The sequence below is a fragment of the Pholcus phalangioides genome, unplaced genomic scaffold (assembly GCF_987345545.1).
Source record: "Pholcus phalangioides strain wild (caught in Gottingen) unplaced genomic scaffold, Ppha-v1.0 ptg000011l_1, whole genome shotgun sequence".
Taxonomy (NCBI): domain Eukaryota; kingdom Metazoa; phylum Arthropoda; class Arachnida; order Araneae; family Pholcidae; genus Pholcus; species Pholcus phalangioides.
In genome coordinates, this window is record NW_028301604.1 from 46,585,048 (window position 1) to 46,601,278 (window position 16,231).

General features: G+C 37.9%; 1 protein-coding gene across 1 annotated transcript in view; it reads left to right on the forward strand.

Moving 5' to 3' along the window:
• Positions 1 to 16,231, forward strand: part of LOC149080485 (uncharacterized) — a 137,165-nt gene that overhangs the window by 39,483 nt on the left and 81,451 nt on the right. The window contains exons 15-16 of the mRNA XM_089239586.1: positions 4,639 to 4,844; positions 5,009 to 5,191. Of these exons, the coding sequence (XP_089095712.1) occupies positions 4,639 to 4,844; positions 5,009 to 5,191 (389 nt within the window). The remainder of the gene's footprint in view (positions 1 to 4,638; positions 4,845 to 5,008; positions 5,192 to 16,231) is intronic.

Genomic DNA, 16,231 nt, shown 5'->3' on the forward strand with positions numbered 1-16,231 from the left:
CACCTTTTTTCAATAAAAATATTTTTCAGCTGATAATGCTTCTTCCCCCCCCCCCACCCGACTCTTTGCAAATAATAATAATAAAAACCGAGGAAAGAGAAATTCTCTGGCTTTTCCATTATTTATACTGTACGCGATTTCCTATACTACCCCGAAAGGAAAGAGAAAACACCGTCTCGCTGCTTCTGTTATCGCACTTTGAATAAAAGTTGACTTGACAGGTTGGGGGGTGTAATGCATGTTTGACTGTAGAAAAAACACTAAGCAATATCTAAGCTCGTCACTGCCGGTGGTTTTAAGGAAGCGAGATATCTCGGAATTGCTGAAATAAAGGCCCCAAGTTAGGTTAGATAACTCGTCATTGCCGCTGTTAGGCTGGGACCTGACTACGGCGCGGTTGCACGCGGTTGAGGTTGGGGGGGAAGGCATCATCTATAGTTTTATTCTGTCAACGCACAGATACAACTGCAACCGCTGAGCGCGGTTTTTTCAACCGAGAAAATCCACATTTTTTTGGACGGTTGGGGTAACCGGAAAGCTGCCATCATGTATTGCAAAGGTTTGAACACCCTGATGACGGTTCGGCTGGACCCGCGGTTGCTGTCTTCCATTGTCTATTAAGTGGTTTGACAAGGAGGGTGATGGGATTTCGGATGCACTGGACAAAGGAATTGCTCTCCTTCTCAGGTTGCCATGAAAATGAGGGGAAAAGACAAATTCGTAGAACTGTATCGTGAAGTTCTATTCGACAGAAGCTAATTCTTTGTTTGGCGCTTTTGCACTGATAACAATAAAAAAAACCAATGAAGAAAAAATTAAATTTTTCTAACTAGTGAAATTTTTTTGCTTTCCTACATGAGCATACATTAAAACTCGGTTATAATGGCATTCATAAACTAACGTGATTACGCTAAAACCGAGATGTATATTTTAAAACACTTGAATGAAATGCATTGGATCCCGATTATAACGTTTTAGCAAAAAACCAATTAGTTACCTCTTCCAAGAGAGGACAAATTACCACGGGGCCACCATTTATAATAATTTCATAAAAAATTAGAAGTAAAAATAATCAGACATCTGAAGGAATATATTTTTATATTTGCAAATTCTCCATATCAAACTTTTGAAACATTTATTAAATGCCTAAGTATGAACCGGGGATGAAATATGTCCCTAAGAGCTGCATTGTGTGTGTATTGCTTTCATTATTGTCTTTTTGTTATTTATTTTCGTATCGTATATGAATGTGGCTGTCTATCTGTTGTTTTTGCAATGAAAAAAAAACCATCTAGTCCAGCGGTTCTCAACCAGTGCTCCGTGTGAACTCCCAAGGGCTCCGCGGCCCTCGAGGAAAATAAAAAAAAGAACCAGTAAATTTGAAAAAAAGTAATTATTAATATTTTTGAATAAAAATAAATCAGTAACTTTGATGAATAAATAAAAAATAGGCCTACGGGGCTCCGCCATAGAAATTATATACTGGAAAGGGCTCCGTGTGTCAAAAAAGATAGAGAACCGCTGATCTAGGCAAAACATTGTATGCGGGTAATATAATATAGAAGAGTGCACTAAGACAATTTTCACACCTACCGTTCTTTTCAAGCAGTTTTTAATTTACATACACACATAAAGCCACAACTAGGGAGAGCGGGTCCACTGTATCGAGTGCTGAACTAGAGGGGGCGCCAAATTGCCCCTTTAACACCACTCCTTCTAACCTTTCCTTATACGGGGACGCCAAAAGCTTGCTAGCTCCAGTTAAAAAAGTATCCAGTTGCGGCCCTGTGTATACCTTAAACCCTGCAACATACATACTGATGTACACGGCCACAACGACATGCGTGGTCAGCCGGGGCAAGCACGCATTTTGGCGCCCCCTTTTAATATTGAAGGAGAGATTAAAGGTTAACATTTGCGCTCCTGTCTGGCTCGGAGTTCGGGGCATCAGTCAGTGCCGTCTTAACGCATGGGCCCACCCGAGCACGGCCCGGGTGCCTCAAGAGAAGAGGGGCCTCGCAAAAATGAGATCCGATTGAAATTTTAAAGGATTTACCATGTAGGGCCTCCTAAAAACCACTTGGCCCGGGGGGTCCATAATACTCTTAAGACGACCCTTCATAATGTTGTATCATAATGTTTTTTAAAATTTGATTTTTTACAGTTTTTAAAACATGAAATTTTCAGAAATTTCATTCCGATTTCCTATCTGAATTTTTTTTTTCCCGACCATCAAAAGAAATACATATTTTTTTAAATAGGTGAAAATAATTTTTTCCTTGATTTTTTTTTTTTGGTCATATGGGGTTTCCCAAAATTACAATTATTATGCTTAATTTCCATTAATTAGAAATTCAATTAATTGGAAATCTACTTTAATTACATTCAAAAATATGTTATTTAAATAGTTTTTAATACATGTTATTTAAATTAATTTTGATGATTCCAGTCATCATATATGAAAAAATTTGTGCGATTTGGTCACGAATCGTAAAAGCATCAATAATGGGTCAACTTGTAGGTTGTCTTTCTTCAACTCTGAATTAATTTCAAACGTCAAATATTGTTACAGAAAATTAAATTTCATTACATGAATATTTTTATTAGTATATACAGTAAAACCCCTCCTTTTTGTGAACACGGACAGGACAAAAAAATGAAATCCATGTAAAATGGGTGACCGTTAAAAAGAGGTTTGAAATTCATACTTTTATATATTATACAACTAAATTATTATTTGTCCGTAAAAGAGGGAGTATCCGTTAAGAGGGGGGTTTTACTGCAATGCAGCTTATGAGCACGAATTTGCATGCTAACTGGAGCCAACTTCAGCTGGCGAAAATAATTTAGCCAATCCCGAGATGTCACGTGACATTAAAAAATAAAAAACCCCGGTTGCTAACAGCAGTGTGTGTTTCACGCGAAATTCCACGGTTGCTGATAAGATCAACCGCGCCAGCCGAACCGTAGTGTGCCGGCAGCCTTAGGGTTGAAGGCTAGTTTAAGAGGGTGCGATATGACGATGATGATAGAACATACGCTGACGAAAAATGAAATCCTAACACCAAGAATAAGTTGATGAATGAATTTCACCTGTGTGTATGTGTGTGTGTCTTTACGTGATTCTACTTTATATAAATTACAACATTATAAGGAATACTGTGCGCGCAGAGGTATTTGAAATGTTTCTAACATCTCATTAACATTAACACCTATAGTCAATTTTCAATTTAAATTTATTAATATATAAAGTTAATGAAAAAATTACATTCGATTAATGAAAACCACCAAGAAGACACCAAGGTCCCACACTGGTTGTTACAGTGAGGTTAATTCAAAACATTGAAATTGTCATGCAATATAAAATAGAATTAAAATGTTTAGTAATTTTGGAGAGAAAAAAAAAATCATGAAAAAATGGGAAAATCAAAATAGGAAAGGAAGTAGGTTTTAAGGGGAAAAAATACAATAACACAAAAATGCACATATAATACATAAAATATGTATAAAATGTAATGTAATGACGAAACGGGCAAGGGTTGCTTTATTACTTATAACAAAAAAATCTATAAATCCACATGAGATTATATATGAATTGAAGTGACATGGCAAAGTTGACAGCAAGGGAAATTTAAATGAAAATGTAACCAGTGGGAGCGGAAAGACAATCACAGTAGCAAAGAAGGGAGTGTGAATTGTAAGAAGTTTTTGAAAATCGAAAATGTGGAAGAGACTATGAGATCCTTTGGAAGGCTATTATAACATTTAGGAATGAGGAAGCTAAAATGTTTTTTAGGAACTAAAGGCAAGCAATAAACGCCAGGGGCTCTGCCACCGGACTTATCCCGTTGCCGAGATCTCTTCCAGCCCAGCTTCGTGGCAGTCTGGAACAAAGTGAGTGCACCTAACAGTCTGCGTGTGTAGCTAGTGTTGTGCTTGATATTTCAGTGCTGCCATCTATACTTTAAATTGTGAGTGAAGTGTAATGATTGAATATTTGTTACGTTGTAGGCCTGTTGCTCTCTGTGGCGAAACTTTTTAACGGGGAGATCGGCTCGCATTCGCGACTTGAAGTTGGAAACCACAGAAAACCAACTTCAGCCGACCACCACTGTGGCGCCGGTGAGGAACTAAAGGCAGAGAGTATATGAAATTGTCTATCGGATGTTCGTGACGAATTTAAATGTAAAGAAAACTGTTTTTCTTTATTATAAGCATGGATCTGAAAAAAAAATAAATGTCTTAAGGGTAGAATATTTAGGTGTAGAAAAAATTTATTTTAGGGAGTGATGCAATTGAATGCAAAAATTCTAATAGGTTTTTGTAAAAAAAGTAATGGGATCACACAATAGTGGTTATATAATAACTTCCCCAGAGTGGCAGAAACTGGTTCATGAAAAATTATGTCGTAGGCAATAGGTGGAATATTTTGTTCCTTCAAAAAACCGTTATGGGGAAATATTTTTTAATACATAGTAAATCAACGAAAATAGGAGCATTCCTTTAAAATCTTGTTATGTAGAATAAAGTTGTTTTTTTTTCTTGGAAAAACAAATTGAGTTTTGAAATATTTCATAATTTGAATCACAATTATAATTAAATTATCAAATAGTCTTGAATTTTAAATGTGCCTTGCAGCTCGCTCAAGGAAAGAAGGTGGACTTTGCTCATAGTTTCCTCTTTTTGAACAACAAACTTGCCATCCAAAGTATCACAGGTCGCTCGTATACTTTCGGAATCACTGGCAGTGCTACTATTGGGATGATGGCTAATGGAAAATTGGATGTGCTTGACCTTCTACAATATCCACAGAACTGTGATATTGAAGGACGCTTGCAGCCAAGGTAAGCTGAAATTTGACAAGAATAATAGACAACAGATTTCAAGTTGCATACCCGACGTTCAAGTTATTTTTTTTACAGGTTTAACCTTTTCTTTTGTTTGGAAAATTCACAAAATTGTTTAGTCTTACATCAAGTACAGTATTATACTAATTTTTCTCATTTAGTGTTAACGTAGAGCTTTCATCGAACATTGGTATTCATACTAAAGGAGCGAAACCGAGCATAAAGATTGTGACATCGTTTCACACGGAAGGAGATATCGGAGCCAAATTTCGTGTTAAAGATGCCCATATGATTGAAGGGCGATTTGAAATTCCATCAGAAGAACTATCTTTGCTGAAAGTCAGGTAAATTTTGTGCCTGCAAATGGCTTATTTGAAATAAATCAAAATAACGGATTCTAAAACTAACGACTGATTTCACTGATCGACCGAAAAAAATATTTTTCATGTTCTTAAGCAAATTTTAATGATTAAGGGTATATTGGGGCTGCTGAAATTCTGAATCTGGCATTGGTTTTTGCAGATTAGCTCTAGTTTTTCAGATAAAGTGAAAATCAAATTCCAATATGGTAACACCATAAGCAGCATGCAAAAAACATTGAAACTTTTATTTTTTTTTTTCAAGCCGAGCACAACTCAGGTCTTTCGCCATGGGCAATTTACTATCTAGTGAGTTGTGCCGGAAGTGTAAGTATGTGTACCTAACAGTCTGAGTGCATATCTAGTGTTGTGTATGATTTTTAGTGCTGCCATCTATATCTCAGAAGTGAAGTGAGTGAAGTGTAATGACTGAATATTTGTACTGTTTGTAGGACTGTTGCTCTCTGTGGCGAGACTGGCTCGCATTTGCACCTTGAAGTTGGGAACCACAGAAAACCAACTTCAGCCGACCACCACTGTGGTGAGGCTCGAACCCGGGTCCCCGCGATGTGAGTCCGTCACTATGACCACTCGACCACCACAGCGGCTCACATTGAAACTGTGTGTTATAAATAAATACAGTAAATCACTGACAAAGATATTTCAGTGATTTTAGAGTCATTTTGGGACGTTGAATTCGAATCTGGCCTTGGTTTCGCTGAATTGGCTCTAGTTTTTCAGATAAAGTGAAATTAAATTTCAATGAAAATACATAAGCACCATACATATCACATTGTTGAGGGTATGTGTTATCCCAAAAACTGGAGCCAATTTGACAAAACCAATGACAGATTTATAACCAGCAGTCCCACACAACTGTGTTCCTAGCTAGATAAAATGCATCAAAAATTAGTTTTCTCCGAGAGTCATTAATGCACTATAGTTCGAGTGTTTTTACAGACACACGAAACACATTCTCTCTGTCTAAACTTTTCTGCAATTATTTTTTCTTTACTTCTGATCTAGTACTTTTCCCTATAGCAGTGCCCTGTGCGGGTGGCACAGCCCAAGATCCATCCCTGTTTTTATGCTGTTACAATATATATCTCTCATCTATGCATTCCGTAAAAATTAATAAAAAAGTGGAATGTGTACGAAAGTTCCGATATTTAACGCAATACGTCAGGCAACGCCCTATTTACTCTTCAGCTCCAGTACTTAATAAATTATTTTTTTATTTCCCGTAATATATCTAAGATACTTTTTGGTAATAATTTCTAATAATTCATTATTGGAATCTTAAACAAGTCGTGGTTTTTTTCTTTATAATTATTTTTGCTACGAGCCTAATATATGAAAATATTTTATTACGCAAACCTTCGAATTTTTTTTTAATATAAAATGTTTTCAATGGTTACTTGCATGTAATTATGATAGGGTAAGGTAATTAACGTAGATGGATACTTTTGCGGAATAGCATACAATAATTAAAACCTGAAAGGACTGACTGTGAAGAGGTCAACTAAAAATAGGGTCTTTGAGCAGACTGTCGAGCCATCGAAAGTGAATTAAATTTCAAATCATTTGCAAGTACCAACAAAATTTATTTTGGCACTAATCATATCGAATTGAATTGGTATTTAGTCAGGCCAAAGCACTGGTTATAGATTTTTTATACAATCCTTGGGGGTGGGGTACAATTAAAATGAATTTTTTTTTCTGTATAGGATACACGTCAGTGATGGCTCAAATAAGGTGCGACTCATGTAGACTTACGGAGCCACAGAAGAGGCACCAAATCCGGGTAAAAGAAAAAAATAATTAGAGAAAAGTTTGAAAATTTCTCCTAAGGGTGCAACGAAAAAAGAGGTTTCGCTGTTCTAGCGATTTTCCCGCAGTCAGGTGCACCAACTTCAGGACTGCTCTTGGGCACCGAATACAGCATTAATTTATCATCATGAATTTATACCCCAAAATATTTCATTTAGTACTTTGAATAGTGATAAAAAAAAATTTTCAAAAACTGAAATACATATAAGGAAATTGTCGGGAAAAAAGAATTTCACATGTAATATAGAATTCTTTACATTTTACATAACCTTTTCTCGTCAACCTTCATTAGATTCAGGATATATTAATAGATAGGATTAATAACGATAATTAGAATACACAAACTCACCCTGATGTATTTTCATTGAAGAAAAACTGTTTTTACACATTCGAGCACGACAGTTTCAACTGTAAATCTATCGATTCAAGTCCGGTAATTAGAGAAACAACACTCTGCAGTGAAGTTTCGAAACAAGATCCTATGAGAAACAGTTTCTGTATGAAAAAACTTTCTTCCCTCGGAGTTACCTCCCCAATACCTACATACCCCTTACCCCACACAAATATATCCGTTGCTACTTCCGCTTTTTGGCCCAAGGGGATTACGGTCAAACTGAAAACCCGTCTTTGCATATGCTCTTTGGAATTCCTTCACTAATTGTAATAGCCACGAGCGCTTTTTGATGTTATCAGGGTTTGAAACTGGAAGCTGTTTCTTCTCCCACGACATGTAAGTTTCGGGGGGGGGGGGGAATCAAATTTTTAACAAATATTTCACATTTTTTAGGAAAATTGCGCCCCCCCCCTAAATTTTGTGACCAGGTGCGACCGCACCGATCTCAACTGATTAGGTCTGGTCTAAAGGGCATAGCGAGGGGGGGGGGGGGGGCAAATGGAATTCAACAAAATGGAAAGTGAAAAAAACAACGAGGTTTCTATCTGTTTGAGAAAGGGGTCCATCCTTCTGTCACACGGAACTCTTATGATGGTCACGCATACATACCTCTTCAAAGAATAATATTCAGTATATAATAAAAGAATAAAAAGTGAACTGTTTCCTCATTAATCAAAAGAATGTTTTCTCATCCAAGCTCACTGACCTCCTGATGTCCTTCGAAAGAACCGAAATAAAGAATGTTCGAGTCCACGTGATCATACGCACGGCTACCTTTAAACTAAATATCTAAAAATCACACCCCCTAACTCAGTGGTTCTCAACCTTTTTTTGTCTATGGCCCCCTTTCAACCATTTCTCATTCCTGTGGCTCCCTTGCGAACATGAATAATTTTCTACTCCCCCTTCCTTTCTCCCCCCCCCCCCATTTTCCCATTAAAAGATGGTTATTTCAAAATTCTCTGAAATATAAATATTTTTGAATTTAATTTGATTAATTTTTAATTCATGAAAATAACGAAAAAGCAAAATAAACATAATGGAATACAGTAAAAATAGAATAAATCCCTTGGGGTCACAAAGGGTCTGTATCATCGTAATGTTACTTTTTGTGAAGTTTATTGTTTTGTGTTTTTCTCAGTTTGATTTGTATGTTTTATGGGTTGTGTCAGTCAAATTAAAAAAAAATATTTTTAATCAATGTAAACTCTGTGCTTGAAGACGGCACAATGTCATCAAGTTACTGTACTGGATGATGAAATTTGTATTTTTTCCAAATTAGTTTTTTTTGTTTTTTTTTGTGTAAAAGATTATGGTTTCATTGAGAAATGTCAGTTGTAGCTTCCAAAATATGCATGCTTATAATGATAAAAATCGCAAAAAGTGGTAGCAAGCAGTTTTGTTAATTTTATTCTCTTCGTGCGGATAAAAGTAGTAATGAGGGAGTAGCCACATAAATAAATCACAATTGAAAAGTTCAACCTTCCACATCGTTTTCAACAATGATACATGCATGAAGGATATAGGTTCATGTTGTGTTCATACTATGTTCATACTATGAATTTAAAAAAATTAACTAAAATATGTGCGAAAACTTTTTTAATATTTGTTTGAACCATTCATTCTAGAGAAATCATATACGCAGTGACAAAACTGTTCGTGTGAACATAATAATGATGCATTATCAGGATTTCAAGCCCATCGGAAAATATAAATAATCAGATTTTCAAATAAGAAAATTATCAGTTTCTTGACTTCAATTTCGATACGGTGAAAATCTGATATTTCATTGGATGACAAGCTACCTTCAAGTGGCTTTTTGGTTCATAATGTGACCGCTCTCTCGCAGGCGAACGAAGCAACGTGCGTGTTGGCTTAAACACAACACAATATTTCACATAACACACAGTCGGTACTATATTTAATATACAGGGCGCATAGGTAACGGGGCACATGGCATTTTACTGGCGAACCATTGGTCCTAGAGGCATACTTCCAGTTGGAAAAAGTACCCGAATAATGTGTAGTACTCAGATATTTGATTCATGTTGCCAGGAGTTACATGGTTATTAAAATAAAAATGTTAACTTTCTATGCGGACACCCTGTGCCCCAAAATCCAATGGGAAAGTTGTTTCCTGGTTTCCAACAAAAAAATTCAACGTGTCTAAGTTCAAATTTTCACTGAGATATTCGAAGAAAGTTGGAAAAAACAGCATTAAATGAGGAGAAACCCTTTTACCCGTATCGAATGCTGTTTTTTTCCCAAATTTCCACAATTTTTCGAATTCGCATATCTCGGTGAATATTGTACTTAGAAACGTGAAATTATTTCAGTTGGCATCGGGAAAGACAGAGCAAAAACGTCTTAATTGGGATCTTTGGCACACGAGGACGGTATAAAAAGTTGTTTTTTTTTATTTTATAGCTATACAACCCCTTACAACATGAATGACGTATGATTTGGATACTTTTTCTAGTTGGGTATGTCTTTAAGACTAATAGCTCACCAGTAAAGTGTCATACGCCCTGTTACACATGCAGCATCCAAATACACGTAAAAAAATAGCTTGAGACGAAATACAGTCAACTCTCATTTTAACAAATACCATTATAACGGGAAAAATATCGTTTTAACGAAAAGTTTTCTAACCCCTCGGATAGGTTTACATAGGAATAATAAAAAAATCTGGAATTCCTTTGTAACGAAATTTCGTTATTACAAAGTGATTTCTCGGGTCTCTTGGAGTTCCGGTCTAATGGGGTTTGACCAAAAAACCTGACATTTTTGCAGTAAAGTAATTGAACTTCGGAAATTTGATCTGAAAACAGTCCTTTTTATAATGATTATGTCCTTTTTACTTTTATAAATTTAGAAAGGAAACAAAAGGAAGAAAAGGTGGGGGGAAAAAAGAAAAGGTCAAGACGGCTCGGTTGTGCGTAAATGAATTGAAATTCCACTTGTGCGCAAAGGGATTCGTGCCACACTCTCAGTTTTATGACAAAATTTCACATTTATGAGACGTATGACTACGGGCACGATTAATCTCTATATATAAACCAAATTTTTCCTTTGCCTTCATTTGACTATTGTGGATCAAATTCTGAGTGAGGGTATGGGCCCCTAGGCTGGGATCTTTTGCAGGCCCCCTCCCAGTCAGATTTCTCACGGAACCTTCTATAGTTAATGTATAGCCTGAAAAAGCCAAAAAATTATGAGAATTATCCCGGGTTCTTGTGGGAGCCATGGGTGAGGGAACCAAAATGTACACATGGCCCTTGTAATAGAGTACAGGGGTGGCGCTTGTCCATGAGACCCATTGCGGCCACACGGGGCACCGCTTAAGAGGATGCTAAATCCGGGGTGAATATGTAAAAAAAAATTTCCATTGGCCAAAAAAAACCAAACTGTCGGCTCTGGAGGGTCGCAAAATTCGAAATGAAGGGCCGAAAAAAATGTTTTGTTAGGAATTGTTTGGATAAATTGTGAGGGAGGAGCATGACCTTCTAAGGGTAGGGCTGATAGGGCTCCAGCTTGAGGCCCGGGACTAAATCCTTATAACTTTTCCTTTTTCACTCTATAAATTAACCGTAGAAGGGACTCCGTGGGAAATCGGGCATGGGCCCCACGAAAGATTCCCTGACGCAGGAGGTAGGGGCTATGGAGGGAGCAATAAGGTAGAAGGCGCAAAAAATAAGTCCCACATGGGTACAGATTTTGTCTCGAGCCGCCACCAGATAGCTTACATTCTTCTTTCTGGCATTACGATCAGAGGCCTTGTCTATGTATTTTCTCAACGTTTCCGTTGTCGAAGTATAGTATGACTCAAAAGCGTGATGTCCTGAATTTTTACTGTGTTAAATTTTGTTGTCTTAAGTTAAGTCTACGCTGCTGCCCCTTACAACCTGCCGCCCAGATGCACCGCACTCCTTGCACTCTCGCTTAAGCCGCCCCTGTCCCAATACATTATCACAGCAATGTAGTTTTAAAAAATTTTAAATTTCGTGGGTATTTTTCCTCCTGTATGATTTGGTCTTTTGGAGTTCGTTATAACTGAATTTGACTTTCTTTTCAGCAGAGGCAATGGATTGGCACCCGCTTTCAAAATTCATAAAAAATACCCCAGAGCAATCATTCTCTATTCGATTTTTATAAATATATTCCCCATCAGACCACTCAGTGCTGGCTGAAGATAGCTTTGTGCTAAACTAGATGGCTATCCATCTGTAATTGCATGAAAACGATTTGTTTTTTACAAGCTTTCATTTTTCACCCGTCTACTTCTTGGATTACATTTACTACCAGCACTCAAAAGAATGTCAATGAATGGTCAACACATCTTTGTCTGTTTTCTTTATGGCAGCCCTCTTTGAATGAAAATTCTGAACACACAACTGCTCCTGTAGAGGTAGTACGCCGTCGTCTAACAAGAGATAAGAACTTAGTCAGAGAGAGACGAACCGAGATAGTGAATGGATGTGCGACCAACGTGGTCGACACTAAAGTATTTTAACTAAAATGTAGAATGTACATATATTGTTATTTAAAATTAAAAATCATTTAATCAAGAATAATGATTTGTTATCTCATTGGCAAAAATGAGTTCACCACTACGCTACAGCTAAAAATTTGGTGGCAGCGGTTTGGATGTGTTTCACGTCGTTTTGATGTTCCTCTTCGTAAAAGTTTTTGACTGTTGATGTCTCCAACAGGAGTTTCGAATTCGGCCATCCGTGCCGTCGAAAGATATGGTCATCAGTGCCATTGAGAGATTTGGTCATCAGTGCCATTGAGAGATTTGGTCATCAGTGCCATTGAGAGATCCGGCCATCCGTGCCGTGGAGAAATCCGGCCATCCGTGCCGCTGAGAGATTTGGTCATCAGTGCCATTGAGAGATTTGGTCATCAGTGCCATTGAGAGATCCGGCCATCCGTGCCGTGGAGAAATCCGGCCATCCGTGCCGTGGAGAAATCCGGCCATCCGTGCCGCTGAGAGATTTGGTCATCAGTGCCATTGAGAGATTTGGTCATCAGTGCCATTGAGAGATTTGGTCATCAGTGCCATTGAGAGATCCGGCCATCCGTGCCGTGGAGAAATCCGGCCATTCGTGCCGCTGAGAGATTTGGCCATCCGTGCCGTATTCGGTCATCCGTGCCGTAGGGAAATATTCACTCATCAGTGCCGTCTGGATAAATCTCGGAACTCTGGAGGAATTGGGTCATCAGCTCCGTCAGGAGAACAATAAGTGCCTTGAAGTAGAGTAGTGTGTAAACAGCAGTTTCACCCAGTGACTTTTGCGACAGTGATAGTTATTGTTGGGATCATCTCGTTAGGTTCTAAGTCGCTCCGAAGTCCGAAGGGGTAAGTGCCATGATTAAGGCAAAATCTTTTTTTTTTGAGGCACAGTATTGTTTAAAATGTAACGCAGTTGATTTTATTTATTTGTGGTAGATTGTATATTGTGATTATTCTTGAAAAATAGCTGAATTACTTTTATTTTGAAGTTAGTTTGTATAACTAATATTATCAGCTATGACATTCCTTGCAAAAGCTAGAAAAGAAGATTTGAGGTTGTTAGCGGAAGAGTTGGGGGAGAATGTGAATGATGTAATGAGAATTTTGGATCTAAAAAGACTGATTATGAATTCAGCAGAGGAAGAGGCAGAAGAAAAAGGGAAGAACGGGAGTTTGAATTAGAGAAACTACGCTTAGAAGCAGCAATAAAAAACGAGGGTCGAGGTTGTTTGGATTTCGATATAAGAAGCGGTGGGGGAAGTTATGAGCTGACAAAGCTTGTCCCCAAGTTCGATGAAAAGGAAATGGATATCGCATTGTTTCTTGCTTTATTTGAAAGGCAAGCCAAAAGAGTGGGGGTAGAAAAAAAAGGTGGGTATCAGCCATGTTGGCTCTTTTACCACCCGACGTGGTACAACTTATAGCAAAGGAATCCGAAGAAAATTTTGATAACTTTGAACACATCAAAATGGTTCTCCTAAACAGGTTCAAAATGACCCCAGAAAATTTTCGATTAAAATTTGTCAAACATCAGAGAAATTCAGCCAAGCCGTGGCGGGATTTCGTTTTTGAACTTTCTAAATATTTTGATGAGTGGGTGGAAGGTTTGCAAGTGACTGATTTTGAAGGGTTAAAAAAATTGATGGTCACAGATCAAATAAAAAGGCGCGTTCCACCGGAAATAAGAGAGCATTATATTGATGAGTGGGCGAAAATTATCACTCCCTATGAATTGGCCGAAAAATTGGATGCTTACGAGAATGTTAGAGAAGGGTCGAAAAACCCTCAGGACAAAAAGTATAGCAATAATAGATGGATATGCAGATAAAAAGTTCCCTAATAAATCTGCTCACTACGAGAAAAAAGATCTACAAAAACAAGAACATAGAGAATTTGAGGAACGTAGGTCCCTTAAATGCTATCAATGTGGTTCGCCATCGCATTTACGTCCGAACTGCCCAAAATTGAAGCGGACATCAGAGGGTACAGTTAATTATGTTAATGATGGGTCAAAAGATCTTTTAGACCCATATACAACCCTTGGTAGAGTAAATGGCATTCCTATGAAAATTTTGAGGGATTCGGGGGCCACAATAGATATAGTTTGTGAGAAGCTTATCACTCCTGATATGTTGACAGGTGAAAACATATGGCTTAAAACGCCGTTAGATCCTGATCCCAAGTGCCTACCTTTGGCACATGTTGAATTATGCGGTAGTTTTGGGAAAATATGTACCAAAGCAGCAGTCATTAGAAACGAATTAGATCAGGGGCGGTATCTCTTAGGAAACCGTACGGCGGAATTATTGGAAGGGTGTGAGAAGCCTTGTCTTTTGTCCCCAGAGGCGTTGAATGCCGTAGAAACAAGGGCTCAAACGAAAGCAAAGTTTAATAAGGGGATCATCCCAGAAGAGAAAAATGTTGAAGTTCTCGGGGAGAGTTGTTTAGGTGCGCAAGAAAATGAAGAGGCAGGTGATGATCGTCTGTTATCAGATATTATTGTTGACGAAAGTGATAATCTTCAATTGCCAGAAATCAGTGAAGGGGCTGAGGAATTGTCTTTGTTGAAGGTTAGTTCTAAGAAACTGTCTAAAATGCAGCAGGACTGTCAATCCTTAAGGGAATTGATTACATTGGCCCAAAAGCCTGTAAATCCTACTGCGAAGAAAACATATGTTTTTGAAAACAATCTGTTGTTTAAGATGCATGAGGACCACATCGGAAACATAACAAAACTACTACTAGTACTGATAGAACTCAGAAATAGTGTTAAGGCACTTTGCCATGAAAGCACTTCGGCTCATGTAGGAGTTACAAAATCAAAATATAAGCTTTTGAGATATTTCTTTTGGCCTGGGTGTTATAAAGATATGGAGGAATATGTGCGTACTTGTGACCAATGTCAAAGAGCGGGAAAACCTAACGAAAAGAAGAAGGCACCTCTCAAATTGGTTCCCATTATTCAGGAAGTATTTTCAAAAATTAACATAGACGCTTGTGGACCTCTTCCAGAGACCCCAACTGGGAAACGGTACATCATTACAGCCATGTGTCTATCTTCTAAATACCCAGAAGCTATACCGGTCGTTGATATTAAATCAGTGAGTGTGGTCAATGCACTACTCGAGATATTTAGCAAGACAGGTTTCCCGAAAGAAGTACAGTGTGATCAAGGGACGTCGTTTACGAGTGCTCTCACTTCGGAATTCTTTCAGAGATTTGGGGTTAAGGTGAGTCACAGCTCCGTGTATCACCCACAGTCCAACCCTGTGGAACGGTTTCACAGAACCATTAAACGTTTGTTGCGGTGTCTGTGTGAAGAATCTGGGCCCGATTGGGAAAAACACCTTCCGCCAGCATTGTTAGCGTTACGTACAGTTACACACGAAAGTACAGGGTTCACTCCTTCAGAACTAGTTCACGGGAAGAATCTAAGAACTCCAGAAACATTAGTGTATGAACAGTGGACACAGTCAGGGGATGAGGAAAGTCCTGTTACAGAATATGTTCTTAAACTCATAAATAGGATGAAAAGGTGTCAGGACTTGGCAGTTAGCAAAATGGAAGAATTACAGGTAGCTAGAAAAAAATGGTATGATAAAAATTCTGTAAAAAGGGAATTTAAGCAAGGTGACGAAGTACTCATTTTTGCAATTTCTAAACCGAATAAGTTGGCAGTTCAGTGGACTGGTCCCGGTGTAATTCAAAATAGACTGTCCGAGACGAATTACATTGTTAAGCTTCCGGATAGAAAAGAAGAAATATATCATGTAAATATGCTAAAACCGTATTACAAAAGACCCGAGAGCATTAATTTCTTGGATTGCGTAGGAAATGATGGGTACACGAACAATGATATAGATTTTCCCCATTTGGATACCAATCCAAATATTTTCAATTTTGAAGACATTGTCCAGAAAAGCAACTTGCTTAAACGTATAGATCCCCAAAGAATTGAACAATTGCATAAACTGTTGAATAAATATTCCGAGATGTTTTCTAACGAGCCAGGAATGACCCATCTGGTTGAACATGATATCACGTTGATAAATGATAAGCCCGTCAGAGCTAGGCCGTATAAGATTTCTCAACGACAGAATGGTATTTTAAAAACTGAAATTCAACGAATGTTAGATTTGGAAATAATTGAAGTAGGGGAATCAGATTATACCTCACCAATGATCTTAGTTGAAGCACCACATAAGGATCCCAGACCTTGTATTGATTATCGCCGGTTAAATGAGGTGATACGCACCGAATTTTTTCCATTGCCAAATATCGAAGA